A 25,839-nucleotide genomic window follows, 5' to 3' on the forward strand; every position below is an offset into this window, starting at 1 on the left:
AAATTCTAATTCAAAATTGCTTAATTTTGATTAATCTTTGAGGTTGCTTAATCTTAGGGATAGAGATTGGAGCCCATTAAGATGCTTAATTTTAATTGGGATGTTAAAGTTAATTTTCGCTTGTTAGATTAACTTAATTCAAGGGAAAGAAAAGGGATTATTGAATCATTTGAAAGAATAATGATGGATTTCATTGATTAACTAGGAATTACTCATTTTAATTGATTGAATTTCATTTATTCACATTTCGTTCTTGATTTAAATCTGGAAATTGACAAACCTCCCCCCAATTTACTTGCTTTAAATTTTATGTTTACACTTGTTCGATGTATGTTCCCAACCAAAAATTCCCTGGAGACAACCTAGGACAACACCCTAGTACTGCATTTATTTCTTTGCATATTTGATGAGGATTAACGACAATCTTTTGCATGACGAGTAGCTAAAATCGTTTCATCAATATGTTACATCCGGTGCATCTAGTTCCTTTAATGTTCTTTCATTGTCAGCCATTTTTTCAAATTCAGATTCTAAAGAATGAGGTGATGAATGGATGGATGAAGGAGATAAAGATTCCTCAAAATGTTCAGAACTATTCCTATGTGTTCTAATGCTACTATGAAATGTCCTATCAATCTCTGGGTCAAGTGGATACAAGTCTCCAAGATTCGATCTGGTCATGCACTAGAAAATGACTATAAAGAATGAAAAAAAGTAAGCTAAATGAAACATAAAAAATGCAAAAAAAAAAAATTCAGATGACAATTATGCAGAAAACTAGTGTCTATGTGCAGTAAAATAAAGCATTAACACTAAATAGCAAAACTAAAAGAAGTTGCAAACGTATGGCATGAAAATATCCAATACACTAGCATAAATTATGCAGAATTCTACAGAATTATCTAGCAAAAACAGAACAAAGTACAGGAAAATTAAAAAACAGAACACTAAACAGAGCAACTAACAAGTTCAATGCAAAATTAACACCAAAGTCCCCGGCAACGGCGCCAATTTGATGGAACAAATTTTTGCTACTCGTTATGCACAAAGATTTTCTCGTTAACCTTCATAAAAAATTGCAGAAAAATTTATGTAATCTAGGGTGCAAACCTAGGTTGTCTCCAAAGACTTTAGTTTGTAACATACATTGAACATGTTGTGAACATTTACTATGAAAGCAATTAAAACAAGGGGATTTTGTGTGATTCCAATTTTAATGTAAAGGCAAGTGATGAAATTAATGAATCCAATCAATGAAATGTGCAATCCTTAGTTTGTTCATGCAATTCTATCCTTATCCCTCTCAAGATTCAATACTTTTCCTCTTCCTCTAAATTAGGGTAACTCAAAAAGCATGAATTAACCTTAGATTCCCATATGAATTAAGCAATTTATATGGGCTCCAACTTCTCATCCCCAAGATAACGCTACCTTAGAAATTAACTTAGGATTAAGCAAACCAAGTTACGAATTTCATTAAAACGAATTAGGGTTAATTAAGCAATGTCCCCCTCATTAAAACATTAATTTAGTTCAAAGAGTTAGGAATTGTAAATTCATGAGGGAAAGGAAATTATATTGACATTCATACCAGGGAATTCAAGAATACATGAACTCACTAAGGATTACAAGAAAGTTTAGCCCTTCATGAAGATGGGTCTTACAAAATTAAGATGAAAGGTAAAGGAATTCAATGACATTAATGCAAGAATTAAAGGAAATTGAAGAAGAAATTGTAAATTAAACCCTAAAATTGCCCTTGGCTGTCACCCAAGGATCTCAAGCTCTGCAAAATGTTTTCAAAAGTGGCAAAGAATCTAAAATTATGAAAAAGGTCCGTACCCTAATTTCTAAAAATCTATATATACTAAGTCTGACATGGCCCCATAGTGATCACTCTGTAAACAAGAGTGTTTACACGCAGCAACATTAGATTTTTCCCTTTCTGAAGTGAGTACTCTCACTTCTGAGAGTAAACACGCGCAGGTACTATGAGTCTGGGCATCTCTGGAGTGATTACTCTTATTTCTGAGAGTAAACACGCGCAGGGTACTTCCTTCTGGGCGTCTCTGGAGTGATTACTCTCATTTTTTAGAGTGTTTACACGCAGGGACTTGGGGTCTGGGGCCTCTGAAGTGATCACTTTGATATCTGAAAGTGGTTACTCTGTTCTCTCTCTTGAAACCAGCTCCCTGGAGTGATTACTCTGATATCTGAGAGTGGTTACCCTCAGTTCATATTTTTTTCAAGAGCCAAAAATTCATGAAATTTGTCTAGAATTCCCTGCACCATTATTCAAATGATCAAAATTGCAAAATATATTCACAAAAAATAATGGAAATAAGACAAAAATTAAGAAAGCTATTGTTTTTTACCTAAATGAGGTTTTTATGTTATTTACAATCTCTAAGTCTATTTTGCATATTAAAATTCTATAGAAGCTAGACAAAATATCTATAAATTATGGATTCATCAGACCTCTTAGCCCATTGGACTTGATCCTTATTCCCACTAGTAACCAGTTCAGTGCCAATGCTGACCAAAGAACAAAGGAGATTAAGAAGCTTCATGAGCAAGTTCGAGCACAAATTGAGAAGCAAAACGCCAAGTATAAAACTCAACATCGGAGACATGCTATTTTCAAGGAAGGAGATTTAGTATGGATTCATCTGCGGAAGGATAGATTTCCAAAGCAGTAAAATGCTAAACTGTCTCTAAGAGTAGATGGACCATTCCGAGTAGTATAGAAGATCAATGACAATGCCTATAAGATAGAACTGCCTGATTCATACAGAGTTTCTGCTACATTCAACATTGCAGATTTATCGCCTTACTATGAAGATAATGCTTAGACTCGAGGACGAGTCTTTTCCAACCAAGGGAGTATGGCCCACCTATATGTAGGATAATCTATAATTACACTATCTAGAAATATCTAAAAATATCTATAGTCTAGAAATATCCTTACTCTAGATTTATCCTTTCTCTAGAAACATCCCTAGTCTAGAACTATCCTATTTAATCTCTACTATAAAATAATCTATGTTCTAGAAGTATCCTTGTAATACTATAAATACACCATTGTACTTCTCATTTTGGCATCAAGTTAAACAAGCAAATTCTCATCTTCTATTAAGAGTTTCAAGCTCTAGTTCTCCCTTGTCCTATTTGAGAGTTCTAAGTACTACTTGGTCACTTCCCCTTTCTGGTTTTTGAGCTACTGATTCTCTATAAACGACTCTCCAAAGTATATATTAGAAAATGATTCAACGTTAACCATTCTCTAAAGCTATGCTTGGGAGTTAGGTTTAGGAGAGGAGGGAAGGAGTTAGAAGGGATTTAATCTTGTTTGGGAGTTGCTTAATTAGGAGGGAAATGTTTGGAGAGTATTTCTAAACCCTCCAAAAGCTTGTTTTTTAAGTTCTCCCATTTTAGGGAGTTTTCTCTCTTCTACTTTTTCATACTATTTCACAAATAAGATTTTTACCTTTTTTAAAAAAAATGTTAGATTTTCAAGTGATAATTTTTTTAAAAAAATTTAAAAAATAAAAATATTAATTTTAAAAGTATTTATATAATTAAACCCCCTTATCACCCTCCCTTCTCAATATTAAATATCCAAACAAGGGAGGGGTTTAACCTCCTTCCCCTCCCTTCCCTTTCCCTTCTTCTCCCTTCAAACCCTTTCCTTTCCTCCTTCCAAACTCATAAACAAAGCCTAAGTGTATTATTGATAGATGATGTTGAGTCGCTATCAAAACAACAAGTTTCGTTAAGGATTTTGCAATATAGAGCGTAACTTAGGTCGATTCACAATGACACATTTTCAGTTAAATTCAATTTTAGGATTTTTAAAAGAATGAAAGTAAGGTTTTGGGGTTTGAAAATTACAAATTAATTAAATTAAATAACGAACAAATTAAAATTGAGTAAAAACAAATTAAGAAATATCAATCTATAGAATACCAAATGCGTGTAACCTCGATTATTACAGTATTTAAAGATTTTAATCCGAGTTTGAACGTTTACACAATTCAATTATTAATTCAATCGAATAACCTAATTGAATTAGATCACGGATTAAATCAAATTATCATTTAACATAATCCAAATTATTTATCAAATTAGAATATCAATCTAATCCTAATTTAAATTTTAACAACAAAAAAGTTAATTACGATTGCAATACACAAATATGAAATTAGAGAAAAAGGGAACAAACTCGGAGCAATTTGGCTCAGAACTCAAATCGAATGTACAACGTTTAGATTTCGCAGATTGAACGAGAGGTTTAGCCTTTCATCGAAGCACTTAACCCATGTGAGAATGAGAAAAGAATGAGAGAATTTGGGAGAAAGTAAAAATAAGGATTCTTATTTTGGCCAAATATCAAAAACTCAAAGTGTCTAATCGCACCTTTAATTCAGAGTCTTAGTGTTTTATTTATAGGCTCTGATTAGGGTAAACTAAATAGCTACAATTATCTAATAACAAAGGGTCCAAATGCAATCTCGTAATAATATTCAACAAATCTACCTCAACTTCAAAAAATCATAATAAATTGAAAATAACTCCAAATCTAGGGATCCATATATCCATTTTGAAGTCCCAAATGTATAAAATCTAATACAACTTGAATCAGCCAAAAAAGATATCTATAGAAAAAGTTATGGCAGAAAGAGCAGTCAGAGGTTAGAATAACTAAAAATATAAAATTAAAGCATTTATTTGTAATAAGTTTAATTTATTCAAATAAGTAGAAAATGATAAAAAAAAAGTAAAAATAAAACATATTAAAAAATTTTATAAATTAAAATAAAACTATAAATATAAACCTAAAATATGTTATATCAATTATTACATAGTAGTTTCTACTGACTGTTATCTAAGTTAGCGCTCTAAAAGTTTATTTTTAGCGTAGTGAAATTATAAAACATGTGTTAAGCAATATTTTATACAAAAAATTGAAATAGATTAAATTGTGATACATTTAAATTTTTAAAAAGAATGAATTATATAATTTTAAAATAGAAGAAGAGATAATGTAGTATATGACTTTTTAAGTAAGAGAAAAAAAAAATTGTTTTTTAAGATTTAACTTCTACGCAAGGATAGCGATGAGTTGGGTATTACGTTATTCATCACCATACTAATATAGCATAAATATTATTATAAAATATTTTTAAGAAACTTTACATAAAATATAAATTATAAATAAATTATTAATATAAAGCCTATTAAAAAAATACAATAGTGCAGACAAATGAGAGCGAGGACCCGTACGCAACTAGTATGATCATACTAATAAGTGGATCGACTTAGAACTGGAACATTGACAGTTGTACATCCCAGCATTGTCGTTGTTAAATGTAAAGCCATCTTTTTTGACAGTTGAAAGTTGCATCTTTGTATGGAAATGTAATGTTTTAGATCTCATCTTTTCCATGTCAAGCTTTTTTTCACCTGCTATTTTCACACTCTCAAAGACGTGATTGATTCCTGCTCCAAGCTCAATTTAGCCTTTTATCTTTTAACTTTTTGTTTGAGGTCTGAATTTGAAAATTGAATTGAACTTTGGAATTGAAATTTTGGTTACATATTATTATTTTTTAGAATAAAAAACTTTAAATACATTAAGAATCCAAATAGAATCTTTTCTTGCAATGTGTGGCACTCCTTACACTAATGTTTCTTTGAAATTAAAAAATAAAATAAAATTGTTAGAGTAAGAAAATAAGAACTAACAAGGAGAATGGATGAGAGAAAGAAATAACACAATTGACCTCAAGAAATTTATTTACAACAAAATAGATTATATTATGAAATATATTAACCTTTTTATAAAAGATAATATTTTTGAAATAAAAAGGTTAAGATTATTTAAGAAAAATCTAGACATTAGCATGTAAAGTTAATTTTAAGTATTTAAAAATAATTTTTTATATTAAAAACAAAAAATTATTATGTAAGCAAATATAATATAATAAGTTTTTAAAAATATTGTTTTTATATTTAGAATTAACCTTAAAATTAATATAAAAAAATCGTTCATTTAAATATCTATCAAAGAATAGAAGTGCAATTTACTGTATTATTTTTCACAACCCAACAATACCCTTGACTGGAAAAAAGGTGGATGCTTTTGGTAGTTAACGATGACTGAAAATAGTATATATTTTTGTGTGCTCTTTGAATTTGATGTTTGTTATCAATAACACATAGAAATGAGGTTTTACCGAACGCAATATTAGAAAGTAGGCTATCTCTTGGTGTGCTGTGGTTGGACCGTTGAAAAGAACTATTATTTTAAAGTAAAATAATTGAAATCCAACCGGATGAGAAGTTAGATGAGTATTTGTGTACAACTTTTGTTGTCAAATATTAAGTAATAGATGAAATATAGTCTTTAAATTAATGAGAATTCGTTAATTTAAACTTCAAAATTATAAAAATATTATTTTAATTTTTAAAATTAATAAATGGTGATTATTTTAATTCTTACAAGTATAACCAAGAATTAATTAAAATAATTTTCTTATAATTTCAGAAAATCACTACATTCTTGGAACAGACTATTTTTGAAAAAAAAATAACTGCTTATTTTTAAATAATTATTTAAAAGAATTAATTCAACTATGTAATTAATTTTTAAAATAAATTAAATATTAAAGACACAATGAATTTCTTTGTACTTGTAAGTTTAAAGACTAATTTAATGTATTAATCATTAACAATTTATAATTTTATATAATAAATTTCTCATGCATTATAAGAGTATTATTCTTTTCATATTAAATTTTACTCTCATTTTTAAACTAGAATTATCTCAAATGAGTGTTTTTGTGATTTTTTTTCTCATTATATGTCATATGAATTTTCAAGCATTGAGTATTTATTTATTTTTATTTAGTTTTATTCAATATAATAAAATATTTATTATTGATAATAATTTTTTGAAAATTTATAAAATTTATTAACAAAAAGTCGTATCATTATATATTTTAATTTTTTTTTAAATTGCTTAATTTAACAATACCATGCACTACACATATTTATTTGTTCTAAAATTAAGAAATAAAATTAATTGTAGTTTTAACTCAAACTGTTTTACTGCTACTTACAGAAATGCAATTGATCACTCTTTTTTAAGTTGTTTTTGCCCAACTTAATATTTAAATATGTTTTTCTCTTTTTAATTAACTTTTCTTATTAAGAGAAGGAAAATATCTATAAACTTCATGTGTTTCTATTATTTTGAAATGTCATCTAAAATTTTGAAGACTAAAAGCTGATAGTAAAGTTTTTCACTAAGTTTAGAATTACATTGCATTATTGTAATTTGACTCCTTCCTTTACATAAAAATTTTGAGGAGAAACCTTATGTGTTTGCTGTTTATGAAGTGTGTTATGTTATCCTTTAAATGAAAAAACTTGGAACACTTTGATTAAGTATAATCAGAGTCTTACAACTTCAATATCACTTAATTTTTGTGTTGATGGCTTCACTCCTTATACCTAATATGTAGCTCTATATGTTCTTACCATGATTAATCTAGGTCAAAAAGAAAACCAATGCATATTTACAACTATTAATAGATGAATTATACTAATTGTGGAATCATTGTATAGTAGCAATTGGTGTTTCAAAGAAACAATTTTTATTTATTTTTACTAATAATTGCATTGAAGTGGTAGTAAATTATTTTCTACCTATGGATGTTGTGAAATTTCTAAAATAACTAAAATTATAAGCAATCCTAACAGAGATCCATGATCAATGAATTTTTATACACTTGTGATAGCTTTGTAATAGGCCTAATTAGTTGTGAATTATGCTTAATTGTATTGTTTTGTCTGAGTTTTATATTATTGGGCTTAATTGTTAAACTTTGTTAATTTTCAGATTTTAGAGCCTTTTGACCTTTACTTATTATGTAGGTAATATCTCGGGCGGGCTATAGTTATTGGATTTGAGTGATTCCAATTGCATTTGAAAGCTAAGAGATGGGCCTACAACACTCATAGAGATTTAAAGGCTGAATTATAGCATCCAGAAACAGAATTGGACCAAAACTGGGTTGGAAGACGCAATTCGCAGTGTAGTGTTTGGGTCATATCTTGGCCCATAAATGTCCGATTTGACTCATTCTAGTGGCATTTGAAAGCTAACATCCGTGACTTGAAGGAAATATCAATTACAAAATAGACTCATTTCCTGGGTGAATTTGAAGGAGGAAGTTACAGTTTGTTGCTGGATTTTTGAATAGTCAGATTTGAATAAAAGAAGGGGAGTTTTTCTTTTTGAATACGTTTTTTTTTGCTCATTTTTTTTAGAGTTTTTTCTTTTTCGTGAGCTTCCATCCATGGAGGAGTAGTTTCGTTTATCTAGTTCAAGGATCAACGGAATGCAACATTCATGAGAATCAGTTTGTAGATTTTATATTTGAATTCAGGTTTCCTAGTTTCTTATTTCTCTCCATTCTGATTAATATCATGAACTGAAGGTTTTCATTCGATTTATTTTTGAGAGGCAATTCAATTTATTGTTTTTTTTTTGTTGAAGTGCATAAATTGATTTTCAAAAATTAAGGTTAATTAAGTGGTTCAGAAAGTTAACACATTCGATTAGGTTTTTTGAGGTTTTTAAGTTTAATTGAATTTATGTTAATCAAATGCATGAAGGATTTCGTGTGATCGCTTGATTTAATTTGAGATCTCAGTTGAATCTAGTCTTTAACTATCGAATTTGAATAATATGTATTTTGGAATTTCGTGATTGAATGTTTGCTTATTCTTTCTTGATTCTTGAATTAGGTGTTTTTCCAATTGATTTAATCCCTTTAACTTTGACTTTGTTTTGTTGATTCTATTGATTCTATATCACCCCCCTTCCTACATACTCTCCAAATAGATTAATTTGTTTCTGTGATCCTTTGGGAAACGATCCTGGTTGCTTGCCTCATGCTATAGTAATTAGGTTTATTTTTGACACGTGTACCTTTCAAACCATGGATTTTTTTCCCAATTGGACAAGAGAAAACATATTTTAAGATTTTTATATAAGAAATACTATTTCTAAAGGCATAATATTGATGTTTATATGTAAAAAAACATGTGTTTGATAATGTGTTTCGTATTGTTATAGATAATATATACAATGAGAAAATCAAGGATAATGAAACTAAATAACATAACTTATTATAAAGTTATCATAGAAAAGAGTTGTTGAAAATAAATCCTAATTAAAAGCTTACAAAATCTAAAGCTAGGTTTAATTTAATAAATAATCATAAAAATGTTGACAACAAATATGTAAGGGGGTTAAAGATAATGGTTATGATTCTAACTGTAACACCTCTAATTTATTTATTTATTATTATTGTTTTATATGTTATTTATGTATGCATGGTGTGTGAAATTAGGAGAGTTTAAAGTGTGAGAACCGTAGAATATCTCGTTGTAGCGAGATAATCGTCTAGAATCAAGTTCTATGGAGCACTCTCGCTGCAATAAGAGATTTCCATTGCAGTGAGAAGTGGATAAGACTATCTCAACCACCCCCTCACTGCAACAAGAGATTTTCATTGAAGCGAGAGATTTTTTGCTGCAACAAAATATTTTCAGTATAGCAAAAATATCAAAAACCAAAGGAAAAACTTTGTCTGTTTTTTTTGGTGTAGCGAGAGCATCGCAAGTTTGAGGGGTATTTAAGAGATTTCTAGCATGAAACTTCATTCATCCTTCATTTTTTGCGTCCTCTCTTCAGTGTCTCTAAAGTCTCACTTCTTTTCTTTAGTTAAAATCCCTTTAAACTCTAATCTTTCCTCGAATCTGAACTTGTATGTCTAATCTAAGCAACTGCAAGTAAGTTTCTCTGAGTTTGATTTTATATTCACCATTCATTTCTCTTCGTTTCTTATTTCTCAAGGGTATCTTATGATATTTAGGAAAATTTCTGTTTTCAAACCATAATTTTCATCAATCTCTCTCTAAACCTTCATTTTGAGGTAAGGAGAGCTTTATTTTATCATTATACTATAATTATATATTTGTGTTTATGGAGTATTATTACATAGTGATTGTATAGGGATATATGTCTAAATAATAGTGTTTTTAATATAAATTTGGTAATATATGTTTTTGATTAGTTGATTTGAAAGATCATGCTTTATGTAGTGAAATATGATGTTATAGTTGAGTAATATGTGATGATGTAGAAAAGTTTATGATATATACTGAATGATTTGAGTGTGATTATGTATATGTTGATATGAGATAGTGATGGAAGATTAATGAAGCATGTGTGAATGGATTTGATGATTGGAATTGTATTTTAATACTGTAAGTGATGTGGAGTTAGTTTGGAAGTGTTTAGTAAACACAATTTTTTGATTGGATAATGAGAAGTAATATGAAATGGAATATGAGAAGAGCATAAAATGCTGAATGGAACTAGTGTGAATAATTACAGAGATACACTGGGGATATAATGTCCAGAAACGATATAAAATTCTGGGGAAAACGTAGGGTAGTGAGCGATATTCGCATATGTGTACACAGTCTTTCTGAGAGCAAATGCGTCACATGGCCTCACACTCATTTCTTAACTAGACTCTTGACTATGCCTTTGCTAAGGGGCATATGTATACGTTATATCCATGTTCATGAGATAACCGACAACTATTTACCTAGTTGAGTAAGACCTCAAGAAATGTTGAAGGCATCATATATTTGTGATCATAGTGCACTGGGGAGTGCGTAGTTGAAAGAGAAGAATATAATCAATTGTAAAATATGTATGTCTATGTATATGATTGTGTGAAAAGTGCTGATTTTGATTTTGTGATTGTTGTGATGATATTTTCTTCTATTCGATGACGATAAATATGTTGAAATAAATTAATGTTATGTTTAAATGATAAGATAGGCGCTCATAATTACTAAATATTTCAAGAAACAAGGATGACAACACCACAAAAATAGATTAGGCTAGTAGATTATACTATACATTATAGCTTAAACTATGTTTTTAGGGAATAGCAGCGTTTTGTTCATTTTAGTTTTAATATGAATTTTGAGGATGGTCAAGTATGTAATTTAGAAATAATTTTAAATTATGATATATCTTTTGATTTTTTCGTAAACAGTAGAATTCAACATATCTTTAGTTTTTATGTTTATTGAGGCGTTGTTAGGCCTCTAAGAGTTGTAAGTAATATGTTTACTAATGAGTTACTAACTTATCTAGAAAATTAAAGGTTTTTGGCATATTTCATTGAATTTAAATTATAAGTTAATGCAATTAATTGAAAAATTCAATGGAATATTGTATTGCTGGAAAATTGAGAAATCATGTATATTTTGATTGCTGGCATTTGAATTTTGAAAGAATTAGAAGAAGAAAATTGGCAAATGGACTAAAGAGAAAAGTTTAAGTGCTGCAGGACTCAATTTAGGGACACAGATTTCTGATTATGGGGACACGATGCTGATTGAGCATATAAAAGCGAAAAAAATTTGAAAAGAAGCATCTTTTATCTTTTTGTCTTTTACGATTCCAGAGCATAGAAATCTAGGTTTTCATACTGTTACAGAGAATATGTTAGCTAGGGAAATTTCTTTACATCTTTTCTAGAGGATTCTTATAGGAACTTGCATTCACTTTCCATTTTCTCTAGTTTATGTAATGGAACAATAACTCTCTCATTTCATCTATTTGATGTAAGCGTTTCTGTGAACATGAATTCTATTTCTACAATATATTTCAGTTTTATATTATTTACTTTCATTATGTCTAGCTAAATATCTTTGGGTTAGGTGAGGATGAACCTATACCTTTACCCTTTGCAATGAACTAACATTGGATATAGCTCAAGATACATGCTTTAATCTAACATCTTGATTTTGAATTTAATGCTTCCTTGTTTTACATGAATGGGATTGATGAAAAGGAGTTTATTGCTAGGAAGTAGTGAATTTTCTTGGACTGTGATTAATTTGCTCATTATAAATTATCTAGGAATAGAAATTTATGATGATGTGGTCAATGGGTTTAATTCTTAATGCTGAATGTTTTTTGTTGTATCTAAGGATATAGGACACTAATTTCATTTTAGAACCAATTACTAAGGAATGGAGTTGGGTATTTTAGAAAATCTGACCATTAGATGAAGTTGTGTTTTGAGTTATAAATATATTTGTATGCAAAAGGAAAGGGATAATGGATTCCGAACTCAACTTGCCTTTTAATTGTTTTTAGACTCACTTCCAGTAATTAGGACATTTAAATTCTGCAATTATTTTAATTTTTATTCCTAGTTTTAGTTTCTCAGTTCTGTTCATTTATAAAATTAAATTCCAGTATTTTTAATTTCATTTTGTTTATAATTATGCACTTAGTTAAATTTTGTTATGGTTATATCCTATTTTTGGTGATCCAACTAGTGCTATTTTTGTGGGTTAGTACTTAGCATTAATCCTTGTGGACGATAATCTAATTTGTTACTTCAACGATTTAGTGCACTTGCCAAAAGTTATCATTTACTTATCACGACCACAATCTTTTTGGGAGACCTGCTTGGTGTACTTTTGAGAGCTTTTCTAGCATATAGGTTGTGGCGGACTCTGTAGATGCATTCCTCAGAGAGGATGATGAGTTGAGTACTGAGAACATAATTGAGATAAAAGGCTAGAATAGTGGTGATGACTAGTACTAGATCCTCAATTTTTGGATATGGGTTGTGACTACTTTGGGACTTAGTTTATTTTGGTTATGTAATTATCATTATAAGTCCTACATCTTTTGATTAATAGTTTGTAAATTATTATTACACTGATTACTTGTAAATGAAAGTTTAGTACCTTTATTTCCTTAATTGTTTTGGTATAATATAATTATCAAATTACATTTTTTTCTTATCTCATTCCATCATGATGGTAAATTTTGTGAATAGTTTTATTTATGGAAAAGTTTTAATTTCCTCACATTTTTATCACCTGTTATAAATAAAATTTATCTTATTTATTCTATTTCTATATGATATATTGCTTAATTTAAAAGTAAAAATCTAAGGATGTTACAATTTGGAATTAGAACAGTTCATCCAAATCGGACTGTGATATGGGACTAGTTCGTTTGTGTTGTGTACTAATCTAAAATGTTTATTGAATTTAGGTTAGTCAATAAGCATTTCCTAATCCTAATTTAATTATCTCTAATGAAATTTATTTGAACTAATACATCAAGTAAAAAAAATCTAAATATGATTCTCAATCTTAATATAATTAATAGAATTAAGCATTATTAAGATTAAATGTTCTTTGTTAATTGTGTATTAAGGAAATAATGGAATTTAAATATAATAAAGCATGCATATTAAAATACTATACAAAACTTAAATATTAGAATTGAGAATAAGAGAAAACAAATCCAAATTCAATTAAGAATAAAACTTTAAACTTTATTATCGTTATTAAATTGTAGAGTCAGTTATCAACTGTTAAACTCTCTAGGTTTAGATCCACGAATGTAGAAAAATAAATCATAGAAGGAGAACATAAACCAAAGGAACAAAAATGGAAAAACTAATTCTAAAATTGAATTCTAATTAAAAAAAAGACCAAACAAAATTCAAAAGTAATTTAAAGGTAATTTGAAAGGTGGTAAAGCAGAGGGACCTAACCTTTTTACAATGCTCCTAATTAGTTTTTATCTTATTAATACAATTTTAAAATGGACTCCTAATAGAATAAATTATGTCCAATATAATTGTAATTTAATAATTTGTGTAAAGTTGCAGTGTTTTAACTTGCGCAAACAATATCTCAACTCCAAAATATTTTTTCTAAGAAATTACTTATCAAATTCAAATACTGAAAAAAAGTTTCTAATAAAATAAGAATCACTTCAACATTTAACCTGTAACTTAAAATATTCTATTTAAGTTGTGTTGTGTATGCTTAAAGTGTATGAATTATATATATATATATATATATATATATATATATATTGGAATGTGAGTATGAAAGCTATATGATTGCAGTATGACGAGCTGTATATAGTTTGAATGCTCTATTATGATGGTGCCGAGTTTGATGAGCAAAACGACTAGAACTTGGTTATTAAGTGTGTTGTATATGAAATAAGTTAGGAAATATAATCGAGAACCAATATAATTTCATCTGAGAGATAAATTGAGAGTTCGGAATGTAGGGTGTCTTGCTCAAGCAAGAAGTTGTCGTGCAGAATTAAGAACACCAGAGTGTTCTCGCTCAAACGGGTTAGTCTTTCTTAAGCAATAGCAAATAGGATCACCCCAACTGTCCCCTCACCTAAGCGAGAAGGAGTCTTGCTCAGGCGAGAACTGATCTTGCTCAAACGACAGGTTCTCGCTCAAGCGAGATGTCGCAAGATTAATAAGTAGGTCTCTGGATGCAATCTTGCCCAAGCAAGAACCCTTCTCGCCTAGGCGAGATGTAGCTTACTTAAGCGACGTGTTGCTCACTCAAGCGAGAATATCAGAAATTTGAGAGGTTCCACTATCTGGTTTTCTCGCCCAGGCAAGGGTTGGCTCGCCTAGGCGAGAGTAGTGCTCGCTCAAGCGAGAAGTAGCTAGCTTGAGTGAGAGCGCACGCTAGAGGGGTATTTGAGGGGCCTTAGTGCTCAGAAACTTCATTTTCTCACCAGACAACTTTTCTCTCTCAGTTTCTCTCTGTTCTTTCTCCTATTACTCTTAGAGAAAACTTCCTCAAAGCCGAATTCCTTCCTGATCAAAGTGAGATATGTTACCTCATTGAGGTAAAGGTGAGTTCTCGGAGCCCAGTTCTCAATTTTTTCCTTGTTTCTTCTCTCTCTTTCTTAAGGGACTTAAATTGGGTTATTTTGAGTAGATCTGAGCCTATCAAGCTTATTCCACATCTAAATGGTCGATTTCTCTATGAAACTCCCAAAGAGCTTTGTTTTAGAACTCATTCTAGGTAAGTGGAGCTTATCTGAGCTGATTTATTTGTATAGTGAATATGGAGCTAGTTATGAACTTGATGTTGATGTAGTTGAGAAATAAGTTGTGAGTGGCCATATTCTAGATTAGAATTCAGATCAGTATAGCTGTGTAGTTTTTCTCAGTTGTTTAACTAAGCTGATTTAGCTTATATGATGAATAACCTTGGTTAGCTGAGAATCATTGTATGGACAAGTTTTAGGGTAGAAAATCAAAGTATGTATGATTGAGTGTATTTCTTTGTTGTATGATAATCGTTTGAATAGCTGTGGTAGAATATGATGTGCTGTAATGCTGTGTTGTATATGCTGAGGATATCAAAATAAGCGAAATACTAAGTTGTGCTGTGAACATATGTATTGTTGTTTTGTTGAGACTATGAAAGTACATATGGCTGTAATGTGGAAGCTAAAAATGAAATGTTGTTGTGCTGTAATATGATAATTTAGCTGTATTGCATCACATTTATTATCATCTTAGAGCTGCCTAAGACATTTAGCTGAGCTATTCTGTGTCTGGATCCCGATACCGAGATGGGTCGCTCCCAGACCGGAAAACAGTTCCTCTACAATACTTAGGTTGTGAAACTAGATGAAAACTAAGATTGTTGTATTTTCATTTAGATGGGCTAGATATGCTACATTATTATATTAAAGCTGTGTAATGTTGTGTGCTGACAGATATGAGTTATTTGCATAAAGTCCATCTATATTTACATATATTTCATTAATAAGGTTGTCAATTATATAAGCTCACCCTTGCATTTTGTTGTTTTGGTATGTGTGTATGTTGCGATGATCGTACGATGGTACGTGAGCAGAAGGTACAGTAGATGCATCCACTTCTCAAGTTGGATGGTCTGGCTCAGAGATTCTAGAGTTAGCATTTTGGAAGAGCTTGAAGTTAATCATTTTGTTGGTCTAGATTTGAGTATTAGGCCTGACCTAGAAGATTTCCAATTTGTTAATAGATGTAATTATGCGTTGAATACTTGTACTTTGAGATCCCTAATGAATCATTATGTTGTAGAGATACATATAAATTTTATGTAAATTATTGTGTTACATGGAAATATCCAAAAAGTTTCTTTATTTTTTTTTATGTGAGTGCAAAAATTCAATTTTGCTATAAGGTTATGCTTTTAAACTTATTTATATAATATTCAGTGAATGAAAAATTAATTAAGAATGGCAATGCGAAATGTCATTGATTCATTATAAAAAAAAGAGATCGTCACATTTTAGTGGTATTAGAGCAATGGTCTAGGTAAACCTACGGGGTGAGGTTACTAGGCTTCAGATTTGGCGTTATGAGTAAGGAGTTTTAGCTATGAATCATAGGCCAAAGTCTTATAATCTGTTGATTATGTGGGAGAACAAGCTTGATCACTTATGTTCTCTAGCATGATAGATGTCAGGAATTTTTGGCTTATGAGACTTGGGTGAGCTATAGGCAGGCTGGGTGACTAAGTAAGATGTTGTTAAGCTAAGCTGTGTGAAATGGTCAAATAAGCTTTGTTTTGTTGTCTGCATTAAATTATAAATAATAACGTGATGCTGTGCTGAATGAGTTAAAATATTTTATAAGTCTGCTTTTATATGTTGTTATATGTTGAGCTTGTGCATGTGCTATGTTGATATGTACTGGAGTGTATCTTGTTGTAAATGTGTTTGTTGAAGTGGATTAATTGAATAGCTAAATAGTCAATTTGAGATATGGGTTGCTATAGATATTTTAAGTTGGTTTTGTTTTGTGACTAAGATGGCAAGACCACCTAGAAGACCTACTTCAAATCTGCCTCCACCTGACTTAAACTAGATGGCTCATGCTATAGAGGCTGTGGCAACTGCCGTGAGGCAGAGTTTGGAGGTAGTCCAACAGCAGCAAGCTACGAGTTAAGCAGCCGCTGTATCTCAGGTAGCAGCAACAGTTGCTGCCACAGCAGTATCGCCACCTAAGTATCAGGGGCTATCAAAATTTAGGAAGAGTGAACCCCCTCAGTTCACCGGAGTTGACAGACTAGATGCAGCTGAGCTCTGGACCTGAGAGATTGAGAAGATATTTATTACCATGGGATGTGTTTAGGATAAGAAGGTTATTTATACTGCATATATGTTGGTAGGAGATGCAGAGATGTGGTGGCATGGGGGCTCATACTATGTTAGAGGCTCGCGGTGAGGCTATTACTTTGGAAGTATTCAATAGTAGCTTCCAGGGAAAGTTCTTTCCACCTCATGTTCGTGCTGCAAGAGAAAGAGAATTCCTGAGTTTGGTGCAAGGGAACTCATCTGTTTACGAATATGCTATCCAGTTTGAACGACTTTACCAATTTTATTCGCATCCAACCTCTGAGGAATGGAGATGCCAGAGGTTTTCTGGTTGGTTAAGGACAGATATAAAGAAAACTTTGATTCCGTTGAGGATTACGAAATTTGCTGATCTGGTGGATCAAGCCACCATTATTGAGAGCTTCAATTTAGAGGATGTTGGTGGGGCAGGGAAAGCTCAGTTTAGCAGACAGGCTAGTAGCTATGGAGGAAATATGGGTGCCACAAAAGGCTCTTATAGCAGACCATATCGCCAGCAGCAGTTTCGGCCTTCTCAATCTAAGGGAGCTACGTCATCAGCTCCTAGACCAGTGGGTACCGCCACCTCTGCTTTTCAGCCTAGAGGAGCATGTGCACCATATTTTAGAGCTCCAGCCCCTACGACAGTGAGATGCTTTTGGTGTGGAGGACCACACTACCTGAATTAATGCCAACAAGCTGACACTAGGGTCTGTTTTTCATGCCGACAGTCGGGGCATCTTGTTAAGGATTGCCTTACTTCTCGTAGTGGAGCAGCATCATTAACTGCTAGTGCTTTACATGCTGTGAGACCTAGAGTAGTTAGGGCTCTACCAGTGACTAGACCTAAAGCTGAGGCCCGTGTGTTTACTACCTCTGGGACAGAAGCTGCACAAGCTATGGATCTTGTTCAAGGGACAGAAGTGGTGGTAGGTACATCACTCTCCGTGCTTTTTGATTCCAGAGTCATGCACTCCTTTATTGTGGATACTTGTTTGAAAGATTTGAAATTACCTGTTAGTGATTTGAAATGTGATTTAGTGGTGACGACACCCACATTGAACTCGTTAACGACTTCGATAGTGTGTATCGAATGTCCTATAATAGTTGAGGGACAGGAGTATAGGGTTAATCTTATTAGTATTCCTATGTCGGGCTTGGATATAATTCTGGGCATGGATTGGCTAACTGCCAATCATGTTCTAATCGATTGTGCCTAGCGATGTATAATTTTCCCTATATAGTAAGACTTACCAAAGACGATTCCTATAAGTCAAGTGGAGGTAGTTGTTGGTGAAGAGGCTTCATGTTTTGTTCTTTTAGCTATTATCAGTGTAGAACAGAAGTAGGAACGTCAATTAATACCAGTGGTACGAGATTTTTTTGAAATATTTCCTGATGATATTCTTGGGATACCTCCACCCAGGGAGATTAAGTTTGGCATAGACATAGTACCTGGAGCTGAGCCAGTATCTATAGCACCTTACTGGATGGCGCTGAGAGAATTGATGGAGCTAAAAAATCAGATTGAGGATCTGATGTAGAAAAAGATGATTAGGCCAAGTGTGTCACTGTGGGGAGCACTGGCCCTTCTTGTGAAAAAAAAAGATGGAAGTTCAAGACTTTGTGTAGATTATCGTTGGCTGAACAAGTTAACTATCAAGAATAAATATCCATTACCGAGGATTGATGATCTGATGGACCAGCTGAAAGGTGCTAAAATATTTTCCAATATTGATTTAAAGTCTCGATATCATCAAATCTGAGTTAACAATGAGGACGTACCAAAGATAGCTTTTCGTACTGGGTATGGGCATTATGAGTATGTGGTGATGCCTTTTGGAGTTACTAATGCCCCAACAATATTTATGGACTACATGAATCGAATCTTTAGACCATTTCTGGATCGGTTTGTAGTAGTATGTATTGATGATATCCTTATCTATTCTAGTTCAAAGGATAAACATGCTGAACATTTAAAGATTGTTTTGGAGATTTTGAGAGAAAAACAATTGTATGCCAAATTGTCCAAGTGTGAATTTTGGCTAGAAGAGGTGAAATTTCTTGGTCATGTGATCTCAGCTGAAGGGATTGCAGTTGACCCTTCCAAGGTAGAATCGATGTTAAAGTGAGAAAGACCTAAGACAGGCACAAAAATTTGTAGTTTTGTAGGCTTAGTAGGTTACTATCAAAGATTTATAGAGGGATTTGCAAAGATTGCCTCGCCTTTGACAAGACTGACTCGTCAAGATCAACCTTTCATTTGGACGAAGAAGTGTGAATAGAGCTTTAATGAGCTAAAGCAGAGGTTGACATCCTCTTCAATGTTGATTCTTCCTGACACCAACCGACCTTTTGAGTGTACTGTGATGCATCACATCAAGGGCTAGGATGTGTATTGATGCAAGATAAAAGAGTAGTGGTGTATGCATCGTGCCAGTTGAGAACTCATGAGCAAAATTACCCCACGCATGACCTAGAGCTAGCTGCAGTAGTGTTTGCTCTAAATATCTGGAGACACTACTTATATGGAGCACAGTTTAATGTATACAGTGATCATAAAAGTCTTAAACATTTGTTTGGTCAACAGGAATTGAATATGAGGCAGAGGCGTTGGATGAAATTCCTTAAAGATTATGAGTTTCAACTTCAATACTATCCAGGCAAAGCTAATGTAGTAGCTGATGCTTTGAACAGAAGTGTGGTTCAGACTTTCTCACTAAGAGTTAGTGAGTCTCTTTTAATAGAACAATTTAGCAATCTGAACTTACACATGGAGATGGTACCTAGAAAGATCAGTTGTGGCAAGCTGGTAGTGACTAATGAATTCCTACAAGAGGTTAAGGATAAACAATTGTGAGATACTAGATTATGCTAGATTGTATTTCTTTTGGGCACAGATAGTGCAGTTGGCTTTAATATAGGTGCTGATGGTATTCTTCGATACCATGACTGAATCTGTATCCCTAGAGGAGCTGAGTTGAAAAGGAAAATTTTAGAGGAAGTACATATGGGCAGTTTAAATCTCCACCCTGGAGTAATAAAGATGTATTAAGATTTGAAACGAATGTTTTGGTGGCCGAGCATGAGAGCTAAAATAAGCAGATTTGTCAAAGCCTCGCTAACTTGTCAAAAGGTAAAAGCAGAACACCGTTGTCCACCTGGAGAATTACAGACCATGGAGATCCCTGAATAGAAATGGGATGGTGTAACTATGGATTTTGTATCCCATTTGCCAAAGATTGTTAGAAACCATGATTCTGTATGGGTCATAGTTGGTTGATTGACTAAGTGTGCTCACTTTCTATCAATTAATATGACCTAGTCCATGGAGAGACTTGCTAAGTTGTATGTCAAGGGGATTGTTAGGTTACATGGGGTCCCTTCTAGCATTATCTCTGATAGGGACCCTCGCTTCACTTCTTAATTCTGGCAAAGTTTTCAAGTAGCTTTGGGTACCCAGCTGAAACTGAGTTCAGCATATCACTCTCAAATTGATGGTCAATCGGAACGAATTATTCAAACATTAGAAGATTTGCTGCGTGCTTGTGTTATATTGATCAGAAGGGTAATTGGGAGGACATGCTTCCTCTTGTGGAGTTTACTTATAATAATAGCTATCATTCAAGCATTGGCATGGTGCCTTTTGAAGCTTTGAATGGCAAAAGATGCCAAACTCCAATTTATTGGTTCCAAGATGAAGTTCACTTAATGATTGGACCTGAGATGCTTTAGAAAACTATAGAACAAGTTAAGCTAATTCAAAATAAATTGAAAGCAACTCAAAGTCGTCAAAACTCGTATGCTGATTAGCGCCAGAGACCTTTGTAGTTTGAGGTGGGTGATCACGTGTTCTTGAAAGCATCAAGAACTACGAGTGTAGGACGAGCTTTGAAAGCAAAGAAGATGAGGCCTAAGTTTATTGGACCATATAAGATATTGTATCGTAGAGGACCCGTAGCATATGAATTGGCACTACCACCTCAGCTAGTTGGGTTACATAATGTTTATCATGTATCATAGCTGAGAAAGTATATTCTAGATCCAACCTATTTGATAGAGCCAGATACTGTGCAAATAAGAGATAACTTTTCAGTTAACCTTCCAGCTGTACATACTGAAGACAATAAAGTTAAAGAACTAAGAGGTAAGTCAATTCGACTAGTGAAAGTTGTTTGGAATCCAATTATTGGTGATGCTACATGGGAGTTAGAGGATCGAATGAGAGAGCAGTATCCTCATCTCTTTGATGATGAATGAATTTTCGAGGACAAAAATTTACTTTCAGGGGTAGAATTGTCAGATCGGTGTATTTATCATTCTATTGAATTGTACTATGTATGCTTAAAGTGTATGAATTATATATATACATACATACATATAATATATATATATATATATATATATATATATTGGAATGTGAGTATGAAAGCTATATGATTGCAGTATGATGAGTTGTATATAGTTTGAATGCTGTATTATGATGCTGTCGAGTGTGATGAGCAAAACGACTAGAAATTGGTTATTAAGTATGTTGTATATGAAATAAGCTATGAAATATAATCGAGAACCAATATAATTTCATCTGAGAGATTAATTGAGAGTTCAAAATACAGGGTGTCTCGCTCAAGCGAGAGAAATCTCGCTCAAAGGAGAAGTTGTTGTGCAGAATTAGGAATCCTGAAGTGTTCTCGCTCAAGAGAGATCAGTCTTGCTTAAGCGAAAGCAAATACGATCACCCAGTTATCCCCTCGCCCAAGCGACAAGAAGTCTCGCTCAAGCGAGATGTCGCAGGATTAATAGGTAGCTCTCTGGATGCAATCTTTCCTAAGTGAGAATGCTTCCGCCTAAGCGAGATGTAGCTTGCTCAAGCGAAGTGTTGCTTACTCAAGTGAGAATATCAGAGATTTGAGAGGTTCCATTGTCTGGTTTTCTCGCCCAGGCAAGGCTTGGCTCGCCCAGGCGAGAGTAGTGCTCGTTCAGGTGAGAAGTAGCTCGCTTGAGTGAAAGCGCGCGCTAGATCGGTATTTAAGGGCCCTCAGCACTCAGAAACTTCATTTTCTCACCAGACAGCTTTTCTCTCACAATTTCTCTCTATTCTCTCTTCTATTACTCTTAGAGAAAACTTCCTCAAAGCCGAATTCCTTTCCGATTAAAGTGAGATATGTTATCTCATTGAGGTCTAAGTGGGTTCTCGAAACCCAGTTCTCAGTTTTTACCTTGTTTCTTCTCTCTCTTCTCAAGGGACTTAAATTGGGTTATTTTGAGTAGATTTGAGCCTATCAAGCTTATTCCACATCCAAACGGTCGATTTCTCTACAGAACTTCCTAAGAGCTCTGTTTTAGAACTTATTTAGGTAAGGGGAGCTTGTCTGAGCTGATTTATTTGTATAGTGAATATGGAGCTAGTTATGAACTTAATATTGATGTAGCCGAGAAATAAGCTGTGAGTGGCCATATTCTAGATTACAATTCAGATCAGTATAGCTGAGTAGTTTTTCTCAGTTGTTTAACTAAGCTGATTTAGCTTATATGATGAATAACCTTGGTTAGCTAAGAATCATTGGTTGTATGGACAAGCTTTAGGGTAGAAACCCAAAGTATATATGATTGAGTGTATTTCTTTGTTGTATGATAATCGTTTGAATAGCTGTGGTAGAATATGATGTGCTATAATGTTGTGTTGTATATGCTGAGGATATCAAAATAAGCAAAATACTGAGTTGTGCTGTGAACATATGTATTGCTGTTTTGTTGAGACTATGGAAGTACATATGGCTATGATGTTGAAGCTGAAAATGAAATGTTGCTATGCTGTAATATGATAATTTAGCTGTATTGCATCACATTTATTATCATCCTAGAGCTGCTTAGGACATTGAGCTCAGTTGTGCTATGTTTGGATCTCGATACCGGGATGGGTCGCTCCCAGACCGAAAAATATTTCCTTTGGAATACTTAGGCTGTGAAACCAAATTGAAACTGAAATCGCTGCATTTGCATTAGATAGGCTGGGAATAGGCTGAACATGCTGCATTATTATATTGAAGCTATGTAATGTTGTGTGTTGACAAATATGAGTTGTTTAAAAAAAGTCCATCTATATTTACGTATATTTCATTAATAAGGTTGTCAATTATATAAGCTCACCCTTGCATTTTGTTGTTTTGGTATATGTGTGTGCTGTGATGATTGTACGATAGTACGTGAGTAAAAGGTACAAGAGATGCATCCAGTTCTCTAGCTGGAAGGTCTAGCTAAGAATGACAATGCGGAATGTCATTGATTCTTTATAAAAAAAGGGGTCGTGACAACATCAGTTCCATATTCGATGTAGATATAGGCGACGTAGAAAGTCCAGGACTTTGTACATCAGTTGTTAAAAACTGATGTAAAAAGTGTCACTGTCTACATCGATTGTTTATAATAACCGATGTAAAAAATGTTCTTAATGTTCATCTTCGCCAATGGCGTTAGTACTTCTTTTCTCTGAGAGTTTTAATGTTCGCGTCATTATTATCAATATATTTTCTTAAGTTAAACATCAGTGTTTATGGTGTTCGTCGTGTTCTTCAAGTTCTTCAGGTTCGTCGTGTTTGTCGTGTTGATTGTGTTTGTTGTATTCATTGTGTTTCATTATTGTTCATCTTTGTTTGAATCTGAAACTTAAAAAAGATGCAATGTTCATTAAATCGTTTAATAAGGAAGAAGAAACAACAAAAAGTGAAACAACAAAAAAAGAAAGAAATTAAAATAATTGATGTACCTAGAAAACCTTTACATGTTCATTGTCCACCTAGTTAACAGAGCATAAGTTTCAGAAACTTAAGAAAAATCTATGTTCGAGTCTCCAATTTATGCTATTTTGCTGGTGCATATTTGAAAATTTGAAATTTGAATTGATTCTACATCAGTTCCCAGAAATAACCGATGTATTACATCGGTTGTAAAAACAACCGATATAGAAATGTTCGCATAAATTTCAAAAATAGCACCGCATTTTTTTTACATCGGTTATTTTTACAACCAATGTAAAAAGTACTTTTCACATTGGTTCTTTTGACAACTGATGTAGAAAAATTTGTAAAAATTTCAAAAATACCATTGCATCATTTTTTACCTCATTTCATAAAAAACAGATGTAAAATCCTATTATAAAAAGTATTTTTTTGTAATAGTAATTGTAAAAATGTAAACATAAATAAGAAATGTTAAAAATCTAAAATTGAAATATTTTTATCTTTCAAATATAATCAAGATCTCCTTAATAAATGGAGATCATTTAAAGTAATTAAATAGTAATGTAATATAATTAGGTCACATTACAACTTAATACTTAATTATTATGATTTATCTGAAAGTTGAAGTGTAAATTTCCACATGCGTTATTTGATTATATAGAGTATTTACTCATTTATTTGGCTTATGATGAAACTAAAGAGATATAAATAAAAAGAATGTTCAATAATTTTTTTATCTTTAAATAATATGACCAATTTACTTGTAATATGAAAAATGACTTAAGGATAAACAATTGTAAGTTGCCTAATATGCTTTTAAATTATAATGATATTAAACTCTTTGTTAAGTATTAAACACTGTTTTTTTTTTGGTAGTATATTTGTTTACACCTTAAAATGTATACAAAAATCAACGGACTTTGATAGTAGTTTTAGCAATATATAAGCATTATTTTAAATTATTCTACCTGTATTTGGATAATAGTTCTTTATTTTTACTATGTTAATAATTTACAATTATTTTCATTATGATGGGCTAACTATAATCATCCACCTAGCTAACAAATTTGTAACTTTGAATCACTTGTCAACACTATTGTTTGAGGTGAAAGCATAACAACGTATAATAATAGGGTATATATTAGTGGAATCAAACATAATAAAATATGAAATGACTATTATGGTGTCGTAATAGATATTTTAAAATTAGAATAACCATGTCAAGAAAAAAAGAAGTTAATTTTATGTTACTATGATTGATTTGACTTTTTAAACCACAAGATAAGGATATACTTAAATAATTAATATAGGATTGTAGAAGTACAAAAAATGAGAAAATATGAAATATTAATCTTTTGTTTTAATTAGTTGCAACTAAGGTTTACTATTCAAATTATCTTGGATGGCAAAAGGATAATGTTAAGTGGTTAATAGTTGCGATGACAAAGCTAATAGGGGTTATTAGTGATATACAAAGTTTATAAATTAGTTTCCAAGTTAATTAATCATAGAAGATGACATTTGTATCACTTACAATATGATGAAGTTGAAGTGAACAAGTTATCTTTTCTATAATATAAAAGATTTCATAGATGATAAAAAGGTAGAGACAGATTTCAATTGATTTGACCTACCGAATACGGATACACCTTATTTGTCTTAGAGTGTTAACACATGCCACAAAAAATGCAAAGATAGTAACTGATGGAGACAAAGTTTGCAGCATTCGAAGACTCTCTAAAAATTTTAACGGTGGAATTTTGACTGTCTCTATTATGGGAAATGAGTAAGATGTTGGATAAATATTTTTTTTTATGGATTTTAATAGTAGATGCAGTGGTAGTGGCCTTCTTTTGGAGGGAGAGGTATGTCACTCGTGGGTGACAATGTAGATGAGCATCGAGTGGTTAAGAAGGTCGAATTGCCCTTGTTTGATGGTGATGATCTTATGAGATGGATAACTAGAGCTGGAACTTACTTTGATGTTCAAAAAACATCCGATGAAGTTAAGGTGATATTGGCAAAGTTGAGCAC

At 32.2% G+C, this 25,839-nt stretch overlaps 1 protein-coding gene across 1 annotated transcript; it reads left to right on the forward strand.

The window, feature by feature from the left end:
• The first annotated feature begins 17,124 nt into the window (after positions 1-17,124).
• On the forward strand, positions 17,125-18,609 carry LOC113859524. Its single transcript, XM_027492273.1, has 3 exons — positions 17,125-17,712; positions 17,797-18,264; positions 18,415-18,609. The coding sequence occupies exons 1-3, from the start codon at positions 17,125-17,127 to the stop codon at positions 18,607-18,609; spliced, it is 1,251 nt and encodes a 416-aa protein (XP_027348074.1).
• The last annotated feature ends 7,230 nt before the right edge of the window (positions 18,610-25,839 follow it).

This window comes from Abrus precatorius, unplaced genomic scaffold (assembly GCF_003935025.1).
Source record: "Abrus precatorius isolate BTA unplaced genomic scaffold, Abrus_2018 Scaffold2, whole genome shotgun sequence".
Lineage (NCBI taxonomy): Eukaryota > Viridiplantae > Streptophyta > Magnoliopsida > Fabales > Fabaceae > Abrus > Abrus precatorius.

Excerpts from the sequence above, each read along its gene's own strand:
- LOC113859524 (XM_027492273.1), top strand. The coding sequence starts at position 17,125 with ATGCAGAGATGTGGTGGCATGGGGGCTCATACTATGTTAGAGGCTCGC. Across the intron at positions 17,713-17,796 it reads GAGCTCCAGCCCCTACGACA|TCGGGGCATCTTGTTAAGGA; the intron begins GTGAGATGCTTT and ends TCATGCCGACAG. Across the intron at positions 18,265-18,414 it reads ATTGGCTAACTGCCAATCAT|GAACGTCAATTAATACCAGT; the intron begins GTTCTAATCGAT and ends GAACAGAAGTAG.